The sequence below is a fragment of the Dama dama genome, chromosome 11 (assembly GCF_033118175.1).
Source record: "Dama dama isolate Ldn47 chromosome 11, ASM3311817v1, whole genome shotgun sequence".
Lineage (NCBI taxonomy): Eukaryota > Metazoa > Chordata > Mammalia > Artiodactyla > Cervidae > Dama > Dama dama.
Genome location: NC_083691.1, coordinates 99663510 through 99683453, shown reverse-complemented (window position 1 = coordinate 99683453; position 19944 = coordinate 99663510). Strand labels below are relative to the sequence as shown.

The 19944-nt window shown below is 52.0% G+C and overlaps 1 protein-coding gene across 3 annotated transcripts in view; it reads right to left on the bottom strand.

Moving 5' to 3' along the window:
- The window catches only part of FAM178B (family with sequence similarity 178 member B), an 85445-nt gene extending 66524 nt beyond the window's left edge, over positions 1 to 18921 (bottom strand). For 2 of the 3 annotated variants that reach the window (XM_061155991.1, XM_061155992.1), the window contains exons 1-3: positions 18789 to 18921; positions 10950 to 11055; positions 7558 to 7642 (exon numbers count right to left, since the gene is read on the bottom strand). In XM_061155991.1, the coding sequence (XP_061011974.1) occupies positions 7558 to 7642; positions 10950 to 10976 (112 nt within the window). In that variant the 5' untranslated portion in view covers positions 10977 to 11055; positions 18789 to 18921. Of the gene's footprint in view, positions 1 to 7557; positions 7643 to 10949; positions 11056 to 18137; positions 18274 to 18788 lie in introns of those variants that run through there. The other variant, XM_061155990.1, reaches the window with a different exon arrangement.
- Positions 18922 to 19944: the final 1023 nt, after the last annotated feature.

Genomic DNA, 19944 nt, shown 5'->3' with positions numbered 1-19944 from the left:
CATGGGCATGGCTGAAGCATGTTTGTTAAAGAAATATGAGGTCATTTCTCACCAAGCAATTAGTTGCACAAGAACACGTTTGCTTTCAAAATCAAACTCTGCCATTAAAAAAAAAAAAAAAAAACTGTTAGTGTTAATAAACGAGTTCAGCAAGGTTGCAGGATATAAGGTCAATACAGAAATACTCTGTTGTATTTCTACACACCAGCAAGGAATGATCTGAAAAGAAAATGAAGAAAAAAGTCCCACTTATGATAATATCAAAAAGAAGAAAATAGTAGATATAAATTTAACAAAAAAGTGCAAGACTTGTATACCAAAAACTACAACACATCTTAAAAAGAAATGAAACAACAATCTTAAAAAGAAATGAAAAAAGATCTAAAGATCTAAAGAAGATCTTTGGATCTAAAGATCTAAAGAAATGGAGAGATAGCCCATGTTCATAGACTCAATATTATTAAGATGGTAGTAATTCTCAGTCATTTATAGATTCAACACAATCACTACGGAAAACCCACCTGTCATTTTTGGCAGAGGTTGATTAGCCAATCCTAAAATTAATACGGAAATACAAGTGACCCAGAATAGCTAAAATGATTTTGAAAAGAGTGAGACTGGAGAACTCACACTTCCCAATTTCAAAACTGACTACAAGCTATGAAGGAGGAGAAGGGGACGACAGAGGATGAAGTGGTTGGATGGCATCACCTACTCAATGGACATGAGTTTCAGCAAGCTCCAGGAGTTGGTGACGGACAGGGAAGCCTGGCATGCTGCAGTCCATGGGGTCACAAAGAGTCAGACATGACTGAGCAACTGAACTGATGATAATCAAGAATTTTTGGCACTGGCATTAGGACGAGAACTCTCAATTCTATGTATGTATCGATGGACTAGAACTGAGAGTCCAGAAATAGACTCACATATCCATGGTCAACTGATTTACTGATTTTCAACAAGGGTGCCCAGATAACTCACTGTGGGAAAGCACAGTCTTTCAATAAATGATCCTGGGACAAGAGCATCTCCACATGAAAAAGACTGAAGCTGGACCCCTATCTCACACTGTATACAAAAATCAACTCAAAATGGATCAAAGGCCTAAACAGAAAGGCTACAGCTACAGAATTCTCAAGAGTAAAACATAAGAGGACACCTTCATGACTTTAGACAAAGCAATGGTATCTTGTTTGACATCAAAAGCACAGGCAACAATAGAAAACAGAGCTAAATTAGATTTTACCAAAATTAAAAACTTCTGTGCATCAAAGCCCACCCACCAAAACAGTAAAAAGATAACCCACAAGATGGGAGAAAATATTTGCAAATCACGTATCTTGTAAGTGAAAGTGAAAGTTGCTGTCGTGTCTGACTCTGCAATGCTATGGACTATACAGTCCATGGAATTCTCCAGGCCAGAATTCTGGAGAGGGTTGCCTTTCCCTCTCCAGGGGATCTTCCCAACCCAGGGATCGAACCCAATTCTCCTGCATTGCAGGAAGATTCCTTACCAGCTGAGCCACTGGGGAAGCCCAAGAATACTGGAGTGGGTAGCCTACCTCTTCTCCAGTGGCTCTTCCCAACCCAGGAACTGAACCCAGGTCTCCCACATTGCAGGAGTATTCTTTTACCAGCTGAGTTACCAGGGAGGGGTCTAGTATCCGGCGTATATAAAGAACTCCTGCAACTCAACAGAAAAATGCAAACAATCCAATCAAAAAACGAGTGAAGCATCTGAATAGACACCTCCTCTAAGAAAATACACAAATGGGCAAGTATAAGAACAGGTGCTCCTTAGTCATCAGAGAAATGCAAAGCCAAACCACAATGAGGTATCACTTCATGCCCACTAGTATGACGCCTACCAAGAGATGGACAATAACAGATGTCGGCAAGGATGTGAAGAAATTGGAACCTTCATACATTGCTGGTGGGAAAGTAAAATGATGCAGCCCCTTAGGAAAATGGTTTTTCAGTCCTTCAAAAAGTTAAACAGAGTCACCCTATTACCCAGCAATTCCACTAGTAAGCATATACCGGGGAGAACTAAAAACATATGTCCCCAAACACTTGTGTGGGAATGTTCATGTGTGCTTAGTCGCTCAGGCGTGTCCGACCCTCTGCAATCCCATGCACTGTAGCCTGCCAGGCTCCTCTGTCCACGGGATTTTTCCGGCAAGAATACTGGAGTGGGTTGCCATTTCCTCCTTCAGGGGATCTTCCCGACCCAGGGATCGAACTGCATCTCCTGTGTCTCCTGCATTGCAGGCAGATTCTTTACCCGTCACAGCAGCATTATTCACAGTGGCCTCAAAGTGGAAATACCCCAATAGTCCATCAACTGATGAATGGATAAAATGCGGTATATCCATAAAATGGAATATTATTTATCCGTCAAAGGAATAAAGTACTACTACATGCTACAACATGCATGAACCTTGAAAGCAACATGCCAAGTAAAAGAAGCAGGCACAAAAGGTCCCATATTATATCATTTCATGTATATGAACTGTCTGGAATAAGCAAGCCCATTGGGACAGAACACACATTTGGGGTTGCCAGGGGAGTGGGACGGGACTGCTGATGTAAGAGGCTTCTTCCGGGGGGGGGGGTGAGGAAAATGTTCTGGAATTAGACAGTGGTGGTAGTTGAACAGCTCTGAATCATACTGAATCATACACTTTAAAAGGGTGAATTATATGGCACATGAATTGTATCTAAATAACAACAATGGCAACAACCATCTGTCCTGGTCTTGCCAAATTTAACAAAGCTTCACGATGCCTGCAACGGCCCCCACTGTCCTCCAAGAGATGGCCCCAAACGTCCAGTCTTCTCTCCTACTTGGCCCACTCTCCCCACTTCCTCGTCTTCATGCCTGCTGCTCCCAGCTTGCCCTGCATCTCTCCACAGCCAGGGCTATGCCCAGGGCTGCAAATAGTAGAACTATGTTCCACCTTCAGTCAAATATAGTCTGCAGATGGGCTCACAGAGGGGGTTATCTGGGTTTCATTTTTTAACTGAATTTGTAACCAGCAGGAGACTGCACATACACACGCGTGTTCTGGCTACAATAGATTCTGTTGGCTGTCAATCTAGGTGCCAGGCTTCCCTTCGTCCCTAGAAAGGGAACTCTGGTTTCACCTTGTGTCTGCTCAGGGAAAGTGGGTCCACCCCCCAGCAGAGGAACTATGTCATGCCATTTATCTTCGTAGATAATGGCTAAGGGTGGCTACTGGAGCTCTGAGTCACAGCAACAGCAACAGGCTCTGGCTGTTAGCAGAAAACAGTTTTATTATATGTCAGAAACTAACTGACCTTAAAGTTCATGAAGCTTAAGCTCCAGACACCTCACCTACATGGCCCTGTGAGTGTTCTAGGTTAGGCAGGGAAGCCGAGCTGCAGTCAGCAGGTGAACATGAACAGTTCTGAAAAATATCCTATAAAGAGATTGAGCGCAAAAGGCCCTGAGACTCCCAGGATTTAGTATTTATCCAGTACAATTTCTTGACTCATTCTCAGTGAACACTCACTTCAATATTTAATTTTCCATGTAATGAATTAGATGCTTCAGCTGTCAGAATTGCAGAAAAAGAGCAGCTGTTAGAAGTATGCTCAAGGTGGTAAATGAAAATACGCTTATATTGAGTGAACAAATAAGAAATCCCAGTAAAGAAACAGAAACTATTAAAAAAGAAACAATAAAGAACTAAATGGAAATCCCAAAACTAAAAATCCAAATATTTGCAAGGAGGTTGGAAAAAAATGAATCTGCTCTATCCTGAATCCTGGAGGTGCAGGATTCATGAGGTTGAAAATTCTTTAGACCTAGTCCATGTTCAAAGGGTACCAGTAGTTAGAATACAGGAAAAGGGTCCTCTAAAGCCTGTGATCCAGTTCTGTGTAATGAAACAAAATGGAAAGGATGTCCTGACAAAAACAGAGAAAAAGTACAAGAAGCAATGACCTCTTATCACCCTGTCCTTTCTGCCTTGAATACTGCTGTCTTGTGAGAACATGATGATGCTTGGAGCAAAGCAGTCATTTTGCAACTTTGACGGGGAGTGGTGGGAAGCGGGACACAAGCTAAGCCAGAGAGCCCTGAGAGCATAAATCTGTTGAACATACTATGGAACAACCTGTGTCTGGATTTCCTGTCATGTGAGATGATAACTGCTCTTAACTGGACACCTGTTACTTAGTCTGAGCACATCCCAACTAAGACACAGCTTCTCTTGAAAATGGAGAGATGTGGCAACACGGTCCCTGCCAGCCTCTTTAGAGAGGGCAGGAGCTCTCTAGTTACTGATCTCACTTGGTCCCCACTGCAACAAAGTTTGCAATCCCTGCCCTACACACCTGCTGAGAGATGGATGGATCAACTGCTCCCGCTTCTACAAAGCACTTCCCGATTCCCACCTCCTCCACCCCAACCCCATCCAGCTAGAAGTAATTTCCCCACAGTTCAATCTCTCCCTCCTTTCTGTCTCCTATTGTAATTGGACATTTAATCCCCTCCCACTTGACTGTCAGCCCTCTGAGGGCAGGAACCATGCCTTATTCATCCCTGTATCTCCTGCTCTCTGGTGAAGTCCCTGAATATATATGGGAAGCACTCAAGGTTTGCTGAGTAAATGAATAAACACTCCTACCACTAAGAATGTCAGTGTTCCAGAATATCCCACTCTCCAAGTTCATCAGGTGATATGCGTTGCTTCTCAATCTAGGAAGACGATTCCCACCTTATTCCAACCCTCTAGCGAATTCTGGGCTCTCAGCCCTCAGCCCTAGTCACCTGGGGCACACCTATGACAGTCACCTCTGAAGCCTGGATCCCAGCTCCTGCCAGAGGCCTGGACTTGTCCCTTACTCAGGAAGCATGTGGGGATGAAGGCAATTGTATAAGACCTTTCCCAGGATAATCTGGGGAGAACTTCTGGCCAACCACAAATTTCAGGAAAAAATGGAAATTTACACACATACAAATCCCCTCTGCTTTACAAGAGAAAGGCTAGCCAACTTGAAAGCTCACATCCCCACCACAGATCCAAAGACCCCGGAGGGCAGCACCCCCACAGGGGACAAGGACACTCAGCGCCCCTCAAGGTGCTGACGACTCTGAGAAGCACAACTTCCTTTTGCGTCGAGCCTGGGTCTAACTCAACCATACGAATGCTGCCTGAACTGGCAGCTGATTTTCAGTTCCAGCTCTTGGTAGATTCTCTCCTGGCACCTGACTCTTGACTCTGTAATTGGCCTTTTGTTTTTCAAAATTATGTAAAAAACAGGTAACAAAAATTACTATCTTAAGCATTCTCAAGTGCACAGTTCAGTAGTGCTAAGTACATTCACACTGTTCTACAACCTTCATCACTACCCATTTGCAGAACTTTCTCATCCTCCCAAACTGAAATTCCATACCCAGGAAACACTAACCCTTCCATTCTCCCTCCCCCAGGCCCTGGCAACCACTGTTCTATTTTCTGTCTCTATGAATTTGACTACTCTAGGTACTTCACATCAGAGAAATCCTACAATATTTGTTCTTTTGTGTGTGACTGGTTTATTTCACTTAGCATAATGTCCTCCAGGCTCATCCATGTCGTAGCATGTGACAGAATCTCCTTCCTTTTTAAGGCTGATTAATACTCTGCTGCATGTATAGGCCACATTTTGCTTATCCATGCATGTGGACGTTTGGGATTTGGGTCACTTCCTCCGCTGGGCTGTAGTGAGTAATGCTGCTGTGAACGTGCGCGTGTGTGTGCGTGCTTAGTCACCTCAGTCGTGTCCGATTCTTTGCAACCCCAAGGACTGTAGCCCACCAGGCCCCTCTGTCCAAGGGATTCTCCAGGCAAGAATACTGGAGTGAGTTGCCATGCCCTCCTCCAGGGGATCTTCTTGACCCAGGGTTCAAACCCGGGTCTCTTCTGTCTCTGGCATCGGCAGGTGGGTTCTTTACCACTAGCGCCACCTGGAGAGTTCGCCACTGTGAACACGGTCGGGGGGGGAGGGGGTGGCGGGGCTACTGATATCTACTCCAGTCCCTGTTTTCAGTTTTTTTGTGAATCAGACCTTTGCCCAAATCAATCAAGATCTTGACCTTGGGCATGGCATTCTGGGGGCCAGTCTCTATTCCAAGGGGAGGGAAAAAGACATCCCCCACCCCACCCCTACACATGATGCCAGGAGACCTGCTCTGCAGTGGACGGCCTCCAAGCTGAGCTGAGACTGGGACCGAGAAAGCCATCTTGGCCCCACCCCCTCCCAACGAGGGCGAATCAGGGACAATGTGGCCAAGCAACGGAGAGGAATGGGACGCCCCCTCTGCCTCCGTGTCTCTGAGGGGACACATACCACTGCACGGAGGAGAAAGAGTGGGACAAGGGAGGCCTCTGTTCCCCAAAAGGGCAGGCCAGCCGCAGAGGCGGCCCCAGGGGCGCAAAAGGGCAGCCAGGACTGCAGGGGCAGAGGTTATGTAAAGGCAGAGGAAGCTGAGACTGGCGCTATTCAGAGGACCTCAGTGAGAGGGGTCCCAGGCGTGGGGGTGGGGCGTGGGGGAGGGGGGAGCCGGAGGAGTCTGGAATGCTCTCATCTGACAGATGGCCCCTAGCTCAGCCAACTCCTCCAGGAGGGGAGGCAGAGAGGCAGAAATCCAAAGGGCTGGTGGCCGCTGGGGGTTGGGTGGGGTGGGGGTGGTTAATGGCACATCGTGGGTCTATAACCTCAGCCTTCAGAGCTCACTGCTCCCGTGTTTTAGTGGGAGTGTGGGTGGACTGCAGCTGGTGGGCAAGGACGCAGTCTGGACACCTGTGGGTCCCTCCCTCTGTCTGTCGTAAGCAACTTTCAGTAGGTTACATGATATTTTTTGGTGCCAAACTGTCTAGGTTCAGGCACCAAATGATGACAGGCTGGGAAAGGTGCAGTCACTAAAGGGGAAATTAATTGCGTCTGTGCAACTCTGAACATCTTAGAAGTATAAAAACGACGAAGCGTACGCCTTACGTGTCAGGACCGAGGTACAGACTCAAGGCTCTCCCCCCAGCCCCGTCCAAATTTTGGGGCTCCGCCAATGCCCTGGGAACTGAGGAGGGCTACTGCTTGGGGCTCAGCTTCGGGAACCACCCCCACCTTGGTGACTCCAACTCAGAGAGCTTCCCTGATTCGATGCAGAGGCTCCTGCAACCCTCCCAAGCAAACTGGCGCTCTCAGTAAGAAACTGGAGGCCAGCTGTCCCCATAAATCCAGAGAACCCCCCTTCCAGACTGTTCTGGGATCCTAAGGTTGTGAAGTCAGCCTGGACTTGGCCCCTGTGATGTGATTCTGAGGCCAGATAAGGTGGCAAGAAGCCTGTTGGCTCAGCTTCTTCCTAATGCTGGAGCCAGAGCCCGAGCAGGCCTGCTGTCTACATGTCCCCCAGTGATGCAACACCCCCACCAGCACCTGCCTGTGGCCTGGACTGGGGGCAGAGTCAGGGTGGGCGCTGAGCGCTGAGCTGCCGGCTTGGGCGCCCAGAGTGCAAGCTGCCACCCTGCACTTCTGTCAGGTACTAACCGGACTGACGAAAGAGCCCGTCCAGGCTGAGGTCCCACAGGAGACCAAAGGCTCTTGAAGAAGTTTCTGGAGGCCATGTCAGCAGCTAAGAGGAGAAAAAAAAACAAATTAGTTGGGTCATCACTATGGAGTAACAGCAGTAAACCTTTATTACACCATATTAAACAAGTCCCATTTAATCCTTACAAATGCACATGATAGAAGGATGCTGTCATTACTGCCACTTTGCAGATGATGAAACTAAGCTCAGAGAGCTCAAGTGACTGTCCCAGGGTCACAGCAAGTAAGGAGCAAAGCCAGGATCCAACCCCAGGTCTAGGTGACCTGACAGCTCCTGCTCCGGCCACCTCCCTGCGTGGGAGTCTTGTTCCTTTTGCCGCTCACTCCCTGAGGCCCCAGCCATGCCCCTCAGGGTAGGCAACCGTGCAGGGAAGAGAAAGAGCTCAGAAGCATTAACTACAGTAAGCTGGACAAGGTCAAGTGGCTCCTCTTTGTGAGCCTCACACGGCTTCCAGGTCAGCGCCTTATCTCACAGGCATGGGTGACCTCTGACTCTGCAGAGACCTTTCAGGACTAGGGCTCCCATCCTCAAGGGCTGGGAGGTACTGCTGGCCGAGGGCCCTGAGCTGAGTCTAAGGAGAGTCCCTCACTCAAATCACTCAAGGTCACACACCACCACCCCCACCACCCCCCACCAGAGCAGTCTTCCTGATAACCGGCCAACGCAGGGGCTCCAAGGCCAGGACCCTTGCCTCAACTGGGACAACTCTAAAGAGTAATCCTCATTCCAGGGCTGTTGCCCCACTGCCCAGGACCAGCCGTGACCTCCCTTGCATTAGTTTTGCTCCTGGCTTCACTCTCTGCCCCCACCTGCTGCCTCCTTCCCTCACAGGCAAAACTGTCTGCTTCCACGAGATCTAAGACACCAGAACTCTGCCTCCCGCTTCCTCTCCTAACTTCTTCATAGCTAAACACATGATCACTCCCCAACAAGAACGTGAATTCAGCGACAGCGTATGCTTCCAGGCTTTGGCCTCCAAGGCTCACCTGGGAAGTCCACTCTAGAACTCCGAGGACGAGCTTACATAATTGGTGAGCACTAATGCTGAAGCCTGAGCTTCCCACGTGGCTCAGTCGGGAAAGAATCCACCTGCAGTGCAGGAGACTTGGGTTCAGTTCCTGGGTTGGGAAGGTTCCCCTGGCAGATGGCACTCCAGTGTTCTTGCCTGGAGAATCCCATGGACAGAGGAGCTTGGTGGGCTACAGTCCATAGGGGTGCAAAGAGTCGGACATGACTGAACTGACTGAGCATGCACGCAAGGCTGAAGCCTACTCCCCCAGTGTCCACTGTTCATCCCGCTGAAGCCCCAGGAGTAGGGAGGCTGGCAGGCAGCAGGAACTGGTTCCCATGGGGACTCAGGAGGCCCTTCCGGAGATGTAGCTGAGGGAACAGGGTTGGAGACGTCTAACCCCCAACCCTTGTCTCCAGCATTAATCCCAGGTATGTGTGCGGGCCCCCAGCAGCCCTGTGGCCCTGCTTCCTTAGCTGCCTTTGCTTGGGGGTGGCCCCTTAACCCCTCATAGGCCACTTAGACTCTTCTTCCTGAGGGTTTATCTGGGCATAGAGAGAAGCCGAAGTCTGTCCTAGGGTTCTGACCTGTCTGCAGTGTGATTCCAGGTCCCATGAGGCCCAGCACTATCCCTGCCCTTGGATCCCATGAACCACCCCTGCAGCTTCACAGGAGGCCCCCAGCACCTTCGGGGATCCCCATGGATTTGCGCTTCTCTGGAGTCCTCCCCAGCAGCGTGAAGCACAGGAGCCATGTCTACCTGGGATGTGTGTGCATGTCACTCACTCAGTCGTGTCCGACTCTTTGTGACCCTATGGACTGTAGCCCGCCAGGCTCCTCTGCCCATGGGGAAGTTCCAAGCGGCAAGAGAACCTAAACCTCGGAAGTGAAGCATCAGAGCCCATCCTAAGGCCTGCAGGGTGGTCACGTGAGGGGCAGACATCAGCGCCCTGCTCCTTCTTTCCTTCCAGAGACAGAGATGTTGGGCGGGGTCTCCCCGAGAAGACGTCTCCAAGGCCAGGTGCACCCTTTGCATGGATCCGACTTCAGCTTTTGTTTCTCTTTCCTGGGGATGGAGAGCCTGACCTCTGGGTTGACACCATTCCTTCCCGATGGCGTTCAGGCCCTGGGCAGAGCAGCGGGCCACGGGATTTCCCCACTCGACCTTCACTCGGGACTGCTGGGCCCAGCTTATGGAGGGAGAGACGGAGACATGGAGCCGCTGTTAAATGACGGCCCACGTCACACAGTACCGGGTGGAGAAGCAGGGCTGGGGGTCCTCGGCTGCCACACCCCTCCCCCCACAAGCGACAGAGGCTGGGGCAGGGATCAGGCGTGGCTCGGGCACGCCTCCATGCCGTGCCAGGGTCACACAAGGACCCTCTGTGGCCGGCATCACAGACTGGCTCCGTGTCTGTCGTGTGCTATGCAAGGACAGAGAAGCCGCATGGACAGGACAGGGGAGAATGGCCACTGTGTCCCCTGTGTCGCCTGGGGCCTGGGGCAGCGGCAGGGAGGGGCAATGGGGAAGGACACCAGTGGGAAGGAGAGAGAGCTGGAGGGCTGTTTCTGGAAGGCAGCCAGTCTGCTGAGGTGGAGGAGTCCCAAGAACGATCCGCCCCGCATGGCGGCTCTAATTTACAGCTGGGGTCCAGGCTCTAACTGGCAGGAATGAGACCAGCTGGAGCTTGGGACCTGCTGTCCCCGGCGGAGATGGTCCGGAGTGGGGGCCAAGGCCTCATCCCCATGCCCTGCGTTCAGATCCCAGCAGCTGGTGCCGAGGCTTTCCCTGCTGGCCGCTCCTCTCTGTCTTTCTCCGTGTGGAGGTTCTGAGCCTAGGGCAGAAAGCATGTTCCCCCAGGGCAAAATGTTCTGGCAGTGACCAGAAAGGAAGGGAGGGGAAGACAGAGCAGCTGTTCCAGGCTTTTCCAGCGGACCCACAACTCCACAGCGAGCACCCCAGCTCCAGAGCCAGGAGGGCCCTCACACCTACAATGTCGCTGCCCGTGGGACGAGGGCCCAGACCTGGGACCTCAACAGCCTGCACACAATGGGAGCACCTGGTGAGTGGGAATCACAGAGAGGCAACACCCTGCAAGGCACACGCTCTGGGGGGTCCCGGTGTGAGGCTACAGCCTGGGGCCTGCACCTTCCTGACTCCATCATCACAAGTCTCCCTCTTTCCTCCCGCCTCAGTGAGGACCAACCCAGCAGCCCCCAAGGGCAGGAGGAGGATGGGGGCCCAGCCCCGCCGGCCAGCAGCCCTTCCCTCGGTGTTGGGCCGGCTCGTTCCCGCCACCTAGCGGCAGTTGTGGTCCTCACCTGTAACAGCCACCGGAGCAGGGGCATGGGGTGGTCGCCCGTGGGCAGGTAGATGCTGCTCAGGAGGCCCTGGCGCAGGAAGGTGAGCTGCCGGGCTGGTGAGGAGCTGCAGGGGCAGAAGGACAGAGGGGGAGGTCAGGGAGGCGACCCTCCTCTGTGACCCTCTCAGTGAGGCTGAGCAGGGGCGTCCGGATTTCAGCTTCCCCGGGACTAGAAGCAGTCACCGCTCTGGACAAAGACGCTCAGTGCAGGCAGCTGCTGGAACAGAAAACAACCCACAGCGCCATTCAGAATCATCTGCTGTCCACTAACACATCTCATAATGTCGTTTGCTTTTTTTTTTTTCGGCCTTGCCCTGCCAGGCTTGCAGCATCTTCACTTCCCCGCCAGGGCTAGAACCCGGGTGCTTGCCAGTGGAAGTGCTGAGTCCGAACCACTGGAATGCCAGAGAAATTCCCCTCTCAGTGTTTTACACAGAGGACTGGGGAGCACAGTTTGTTTTTCCAGCATGATGGAGGGGGAAACTGAGGTGCTGACCAGTTTTGAGAAGGGTCTGGGTTGTGATGAGGAGCGTGCCCGGGAGCCTCGCCTCTTAGCCCGGCTGCAGCCGGGGGACAGGATTACCCGCCAGGCGGCGTGGGGCCGGCGTCTGGGTCTGGTTACACAGAGCATGTCTGCCCCATCTTGTGTTTTTCCAAAACAAAGGGGACACCTGAGAAGACGGGAAAAGAACAGACGGGGGCCCAGGATGGGGAAATCTGGGGAAGGAAATAACTGAGGGTGGCAGAGGAGTCTGGGGAAACCATGCAAACAGCAAGGGTCCTGACGGGGTGGGGGGGAACCCCCCGTGCTTCTGGGGCCACGACTGCATGGCGAGCTGTCAGGCCTCACCCTTCTGCCCTGAGCTGCTGGCGTGGGGAGGAGCCCTGCTTTGAGCTCACTGTTGTCCTAGGAGATCATCTGGACCCATGGGACCCTAGATCCCTGGACAACGAGGAGCTGATATATTTCGTGTGATTTCAGGGCCTCTGGTGGGAGGTGCTGGACTTCACCCCTGTCCTGTGCTCCTGGCATTCTGGGGAAGTTGGGTTTGGGGTAGGATTCTCCCTGGAGAACAGAGAAGACTGGCATGCTGAAGTCCATGGAGTCACAGAGTCCGACACGACTTAGTGACTGACTGAAAAACAGCAACCTAATACTCTCTCGGAGTCTGGTGAACGCCTCTTTGCTCTCTTTCCAGATAATGTCCTAAAGGCAACTAATAAGGATTCCAGATAAATGAAACCGTTAACTTCATGTCCATTCTGCTAACAACCAAATCCAGGCAAAGAACATTTCGGATGGCATTTGAAGTCATGACTCTAGATAGAAATTTCTTCGGTCGGCCCACCCTCCTCCTCCTCCTTTTTAAAAAGGACATCATATTTTAATCTGCCAGGAACAGAATGCTCCAAAACAAAGATGCTCCTCCAAGCCAAGTTGCTGTCTCTTTGAGTATATCCAGGCAATTTACAAATTGTGTACTTTTTCTACCCCCCCCCGCCCCCCGCCACCAAATCATTTAAGTTCAGAGGAGAAAGCAGCTTTGTTCCTGTTTGTGAAGCTGACCGTTCTAAAACAGACCTTTATTTGTACATACAAACACGTGTGTACCCCAGGGCTGCTGGCACACGCCACTTCTGCCCCACGTGTTCAGTCACACAGCCACGTTCATGGGCTGACCCCAGCGATGCCTGTGTAGTTCATGTACAGCCCCTCAAATGCAGACAATAGCCAAGCCAGCCATGTCTGGAGGACCTCACAGATTGGCAGGGCCTGGCCGGGGGCCACATGGAAGGAGGCCGGCGTTCCAGGGACTCTAAGACGACGCTGGCTCTGGCATTCTGCTCAGGGGGCACCCGCCAGCTTCTCTGTAGGGGAATGGATTCTACAAGCCCCTGTCAGCTCAGATCAACACATTTCCAACTGCTGCTCAGAGGGAGAGACGCGTCTCGGTTGACAATGTCTCCCTTCTGCCACACACTTGGCAGTGCAGTTTCTGCCAGAGGAAGGATCGGTCTGCCTCGGGGTTCACTGCTGCGGAGTTAGGCTTGGTGTGTAGGACAAGGGGTCAGAGATAGGCAGCAAACGGCATGGTCCAGCTAGGCCTGCAAGCGAATGGCTGTCGAAGAATTCAGCTAGATGAGATGCAAGGAATCTCCTGTGAGTGTGCTCAGGGAAAGGGCACTGCTGCCTTGCCTCGGCTGGACCGCAAGCCCTGCCGCCCTTCAGGGGAAGGACAGAGAGATGGCAGGAGGGACCTCCTGCTTGGTGGAAGTGCAGGGAGGGGCCTGGCAGGCAGAGACCACCCTGATCTGAGGGAGGAGGACAGTCTGCAAGTAGGGAGGCCCCGGGGCGGGGGGAGAAGGTGAGCGGGTTACGGAATCCACTGCGGTTAGATTTATAAAAATCCCTGGCAGATTCACAAACTGAGAATGCTGACACTGGGTCCGAGCCGGTGCCTGTGCCTGTGGCAAAGTCAGCGCCAAGGTTGGAAGTTATCCTGAGAATGTCAGAATGCCACGGGGCGAGCAGGGAGGAGTAGAGCCTCCTCATGGAGGCAGATGCCGCTCAGGCCCAGCTGGGCGTGAAGTCGCAGCTGCCAGTCCTGATGATCCAGGGAGGGGAGGTCCCCACCCCAACGAGGAGAGGCCACGGTCAGAGTGCGCTAACCCCCAGCCGTGGTGGCAAGGACACGGGGCAATAGGAAAAGAAGGAAGGAAGACAGGGTACAGGGTGGGGGGATCAGCAAGAAGGGGGAATCACACAGAACAAAGGCCCCAGCCTCAGTCAGCATGCTGGGCTCCTGGCAGAACTCTGATCTTCTGCTTGGACTGTGTGTTCCTGATAAGGCCCAAGTCAGGATCTCCCAGCCCCCATCTCTGGTCTAGTTTACGGGCAGCAGTCCCAGGGGGCAAAGTTTCTAAATGCCTCGGGAATCCCAAGTGATGGCAGAAGGATAAACACCGAGTGTCGTTATTTATAAGGTATCAGCTTCTGCGCCTTTGCCAGGCTACTAAGATGAAAGCTTAAGTGAAACGCTGAGGGAGAATAGCCAATAATGGTCCCAGTGCTCTTCTCTTTCTTTCCTTTGTTTAAAAATCAGTGAGCAGAGGGCTTCCCTAGTGGTCCAATGGTTAAAAATCCACCTGCCAATGCGGGGACACGGATTCGATCGCTGATCCAGAAGATGCCATGTGCCACAGAGCAACTAAGCCCGGGCACAGTAACTGCTGAGTCCGTGAGCCCGAGAGCCCCGTGCTGCCCAGCAGGAGAGACCACTGCAGACAGAGCCTGAGCACGGCCACTGGAGAACGCCTGAGTGCGGCAGCAAAGACCCAGCACAGCCAAACATAAATACATAATTTTGTAAAAAAGATTAAAAAAAAAAAAGACTGCTTAAAAAAAAAGTCAATGAGAGCCATTCTGGTCCAAAGCCCAGGGATCCCAGCAACTGCCTGGAGGGCCACTCCCACTCGCTCTGGATTTGGGGGGCAGGCGCAGGCAGCGGGGCGGCTGAATGCTGCCCCTGCTCCTGGATTTATTTCACCCGGTCTTCCCCTGCCTGCCAGGAAGACGAGGAGGAGGTCTTGGCAAAACAGGAGCTGGGGCCTGGGCCTCAGGGAGGTCTGATGCCTGAGTACCATTTACATCACTGAACTCGGACCCATCCCGCCCCCGCCTGCTGAAGCCATTGCCAAGGAAGGTCCCCACTGGCCTCTCCGGCATCCTGAGAACAAACGGCAGGTGCACCCAGAGGACAAAGGTGGGTCCTGACACCCCCACACACACTGGGGGGAGGGTGGGGAACAAGGAGGACCCAGGGTGCTTCGGAGGGCAAGCTCCAACCCCGAGGCCCTGGTTCCTGTCTTAGAGCTGCCCTGGGGCATAGGCCCTGTCACGAGGCTTGGATTTCCTGCTGAACTGCTCTCAGGGGAGGAGGAAAGAGTTCAGCCTCCCTCCTCCTCCCCTCCCCCACACCGTACCAGCTTCTGTCACAGCAGCATGTGACTTTGGTCCCAGGGAAGCGACCTGAGGTCACACGTCCAGCAGGGTGACAAATGAAAGAGGATGGTCCAGGCCACCTCTGGTCCTATAGCTGCAGTTCAGGGAGGAGTTCAGTTCAGTCGCTCAGTCATATCCGACCCTTTGCAACCCCATGAACCGCAGCAGCACACCAGGCCTCCCTGTCCATCACCAACTCCTGGACTTCACCCAAACTCATTTCCACTGAGTCGGTGATGCCATCCAACCATCTCATCCTCTGTCGTCCCCTTCTCCTCCTGCCCTCAATCTTTCCCAGCATCAGGATCTTTTCAAATGAGTCAGCTCTTCCAATCAGGTGGCCAAAGTATTGGAGTTTCAGCTTCAACATCTGTCCTTCCAATGAACACCCAGGACTGATTTCCTTTAGGATGGACTGGCTGGATCTCCTTGCAGTCCAAGGGACTCTCAAGAGTCTTCTCCAACACCACAGTTCAAAAGCATCAATTCTTTGGTGCTCAGCTTTCTTACAGTCCAACTCTCACATTCATACATGATCACTGGAAAAACCATAGCCTTGACTAGACGGACCTTTGTTGACAAAGTAATGTCTCTGCTTTTTAATACACTGTCTAGGTTGGTCATAACTTTCCTTCCAAGGAGTAAGCGTCTTTTAATTTCATGGCTGCAATCACCATCTGCAGTGATTTTGGAGCCCAAAAAATAAAGTCAGCCACTGTTTCCACTGTTTCCCCATCTATCTGCCATGAAGTGATGGGACCAGATGCCACAATCTTAGTTTTCTGAATGTTGAGCTTTAAGCCAACTTTTTCACTCTCCTCTTTCACTTTCATCAAGAAGTTCTTTAGTTCTTCACTTTCTGCCATAAGGGTGGTATCATATATCAGAGGTTATTGATATTTCTCCCAGCAATCTTGATTTCAGCTTGTGCTTCCTCCAGCCCAGTGTTTCTCATGATGTACTCTGCATAGAAGTTAAATAAGCAGGGTGACAATATACAGCCTTGATGTACTCCTCTACTCAGGCAGGAGAGGCACATGTAAACCTGTGTAGGTCCAATCCGGGAGGACCAGCCTGGGTCAGACACCGAGACTGCCTGCTCTTGCTCTGAGATGAACTGCTAGCTTAACCTGTGCCAACATTTCCCACTTTGTACAGTGGAAAGATAACTCTTCACCAGACAGCAAGCAGAGGTGAATCTATTTCAAGAAGTGATTTTTTACTTTTGTATACTTTTCGTTCGTTCAGCGTTGTGTCCGACTCTTTGCAACCCCATGGACTCTAGCCCATTAGGCCCCTCTATCCATGGGATTTCCCAGGCAAGAACACTGGAGTGGGTAGGCATTTCCTTCTCCAGGGGAACTTCCAGGGATTGAACCTGCATCCCCTGCATTGGTAGGCAGATTCTTTACCACTGAGCCACCATGCAAGCCCAAGAAGTGATTTTTTAAAACTGTATTCATTCTCCCCCCAAACCATTAATGATTACAAAAAGTGTAAAAATACAGAGGAGTCTAATGAGGAGACTGAAAGTCACCTGAAATCTCACAAAGTGAGATTCACTTTCTGAAAGGTGAGAAACTGAACCGCATTGCTCTTTGAGAGATGCAGTAACCTTTTCCTCTCCCTCTGTCCTTGCATTTCTGGCTGCCCACAGCGCACTAATTATTGAACGGCTAGTAATTCCCACTCTCTGTCTCGACTTGAGGTCTTTGGCACAAACAGGAAATAAAGGATGACCCACAGGCTAAAGGGCGACCTTCAGGAAGTGGCCCTTCCCCAGCGCCTGGCAGGCGTCCCCTGACCTGGCCTCGGGCAGGGCACGGACATTCCTGGCCCCAGGCCCCATCTCCGCTCTGCTTCGTTAGCAAACTTGAGGGAGGAAGGTCTGGACTCTCCGCTCCAGGAGGCTGGCCGGCCACCTAGCCCCAATTGGCACAGCTGCTCTGATCCCAGGCCACCACACCACGGGCCATCTCCTCTGTCACACACTTTCTGCCCGCCATCCAGCCTGGGACAGAACACCTGCTGTCGGCCCCAAATCCCGAGGAGAAACAGCTCAGGAAGCCACCTGCCTCTCCCCTGCTACATCCTCCCGGTCCAGCCGCTTCTCTGTCCCTGTGCCTCCACTACCTGTCGTCGTTCCCTTCATTTCTTCCCCTGCCCCCCTTTCATCATCTCTTTATGAGATACATTTGCTTTTTAAAAAATATTTATTTGTTTGGCTGCCCTAGGCTTTAGTCGTGGCATGCAGGATCTTTAGTTGCAACATGTGGGATCCAGTTCCCTGACTGGGGAACAAACCCAGGGCCCCCTGCATTGAGAGCTTGGAGTCTTAGCCACTGGACCACCAGGGAAGTCCCTAGATATATTTTCAATTTGGCAATGGGAAATTTTACCAATGTCCATACCCTAAGACCCAGTCATCTCACATCACATCCAGAGATCTATTCCAGGACCGCTGACAAATGTTTTTGTATAAGGACACTCTCCACCACACTGTTTACTATGGGGGGAAGTTGGAAACCACCTGCACGTCGAGAAAAATGAAGAAAACGGATAAATATGTCAGGCATCAATGACATGTGAGGTATAATCTCAACATTACTTGGTCTAGTTGCAACATTTGGGCCTTCTATTTAGATTCTTATTTCAACAATGTATTAAAAAAAGCCACTTAGAAGCAATCACAGAAATCTGAATGCTGATCGATATTTATGACATTAAGACGTGCCTATATTCTTTAAGCGTAATAATGTATTGAAATTATGTCTAAAGGTAGTATTTTAGAAACCCAGATTGAAGGACTTAAAGAATTAAATTCTATGAGTCTGGGACTTGCTTAAAAATGATCTTGAGGGGACAGTGTGAGTGGGTAGGTATACAGAAGAAGCAAGACCGGCTCCGAGTCAGTAACTGGTGATGACTGGTAGGTACACATAAGTACCCTTTACTTCTATGTGTGTTTGAAACTTTCCATGACAAAAAGCTTTAAAGGAAACACATCAAAGCACCGTTATTTTTCTGTTATAAAATAAGATGGGCTAGCTGGAAAAGAGAACAAGGTTCTTGTGTTCTAATCCTAATGTGTCCTTGACCTCCACGTGCCTTATGGGCTGGTGGGGAGCGGTCAGGTGGTCTCACCTTCATCTCCCAAGTGGCCGGGGCACAGCAGGGCGCCAGCCCGCAGTGGAAGGCTGATGGGCTCAATCCTGCAGGCTTTCTCGCTCTTATCCTTAGACATGTGAACTCACAATCGCAAGAGTTGCATGTTACTGCGGTAAAGTTTTCAAAAATCCCCTAAAAAAATCAAACATAGTCAGGGGTTATGTGATAATGACCGTGAACAAGTCCCACCAAGAAGAGGACCAGGGCAGCTGTCCTGACATTATGCTGAGTTGTACTTGTGGCCGGGGACAAACTTTCCAGGAGGAAGAAAGGAGGGGATGACGGGCTCTGGGAAACTGCTGGACAGCCAGGAAAGTGGCCCCAGTGCTGACAGAGACATAACCCCGAAGGCACGTGTGATGAGTCTGACCACGCGACGGGGCCGTGGGGAGGAAAAAGCAGCACATGACAGATGTCAAATATCTGCTACAGGGTAAGACTCTGTAAAGGATATACATCCAAGTTAGTGGAGACAACACCACACGCAGACACGTGTGTCCTGCGTGTTTCCCTAAAGGCTGACATACCCACACCGGCAAAACACAGCTTCCGACGGCCTCCTCTGGGGTGGTCCTTGCCACTGGGTTCCTCGAGGGAGGGGCCTGGTCAAGCCCCACGGATGTTTACCTGAGGAACAGCTTTTCCAGGGGGCTCCGTGGCTTCAGCTGTGAACTGTCCAGGAGGCAGGGCACAGGGTGGCGCCTGGGGAGAAACACGATCTCGCCCGGATGCACTGCTGGGATGACCTGCAGGGGCACGGAGAACCTCTCCACCAGCTTCCTGGCAAATCAAGGGGCAGGGGAGAGCCAGGCATCAGCAGGCGCACCTTGTCTGCAGTCTGGAGGGAGGCCAGGGAAGGCCAGATGGCTGCCCCCGCCCCGCAGCCCCCGCCCGGTGGGAACCAGACCAGGGACACAGCGCCACCTGCTGACGGAGGGAGAGCCCACCATGTGCAGACAAAGGGGCTCTCTCCTCCCCAACCCCCTGCTGGACCCCAACCCCTCTCTCAGGGCCTCGGTGCAGGAGCCGAAAGTCCTGGCCCCAAATCCTGGCCCACTCGTGGGCTCTGCGCCAAGGCCCACTGCGTGCCACGCCTGCAGGTGCCAGGTGCTCAAGCACAAGGCGTGGGCTGCCCATGCTCGGCCAGGACAGTGTAACGCGATCACAGCGAGGCCCTCCAGCGAGTAGACCAGCCCCAGAGCAGCCACACCGCACTGGGAGACGCGTGGGAGAGAAGCCCCGGGTGCGGGCGGCAGGTCAGGGAGGGCCCCTGCACCACCATGAGGGGGCCAGGGCTCTTTCTCTGAGCAGCATCCTCAAGGCCTCCTGAGCAGGAGGACTCCCCAGCGAGCCTGCGAAATGCCGAGGGCCAGGCCCGCCCTGCTCGGAGAGTCATTTAGTGAACCAGAGCGAGGTCCCACGGATAGGGAAGGAACAGGCAGAAGAAGGGGGGACACGTTCCAGCTCTACGGGGATGTGTCTAAGGGAAGAGGTGCAGAGTGTTCCTCAGAATGAGGCCAGTCGCAGCGCGGTGCAGGATGGAAGGGTCTCCCTTATACAGAACGCGGTGGGTGAACACAGCAAGCCACAGAATAGCAAGAGTGGGTGTGTGTGTGTGATGCAGGTAAACAGACATGCACACATGTTCTTAGACACACACAACAGCCTGCACACATCTGACACAGCCAACCATGGTCCAGGGTCATCCCAAGGGAACAGGATGGGAGAGGGGAAGGAAGGGGAGACATTTCCTGTTTACTTCAAACAACAGTGTTTGGCTTGA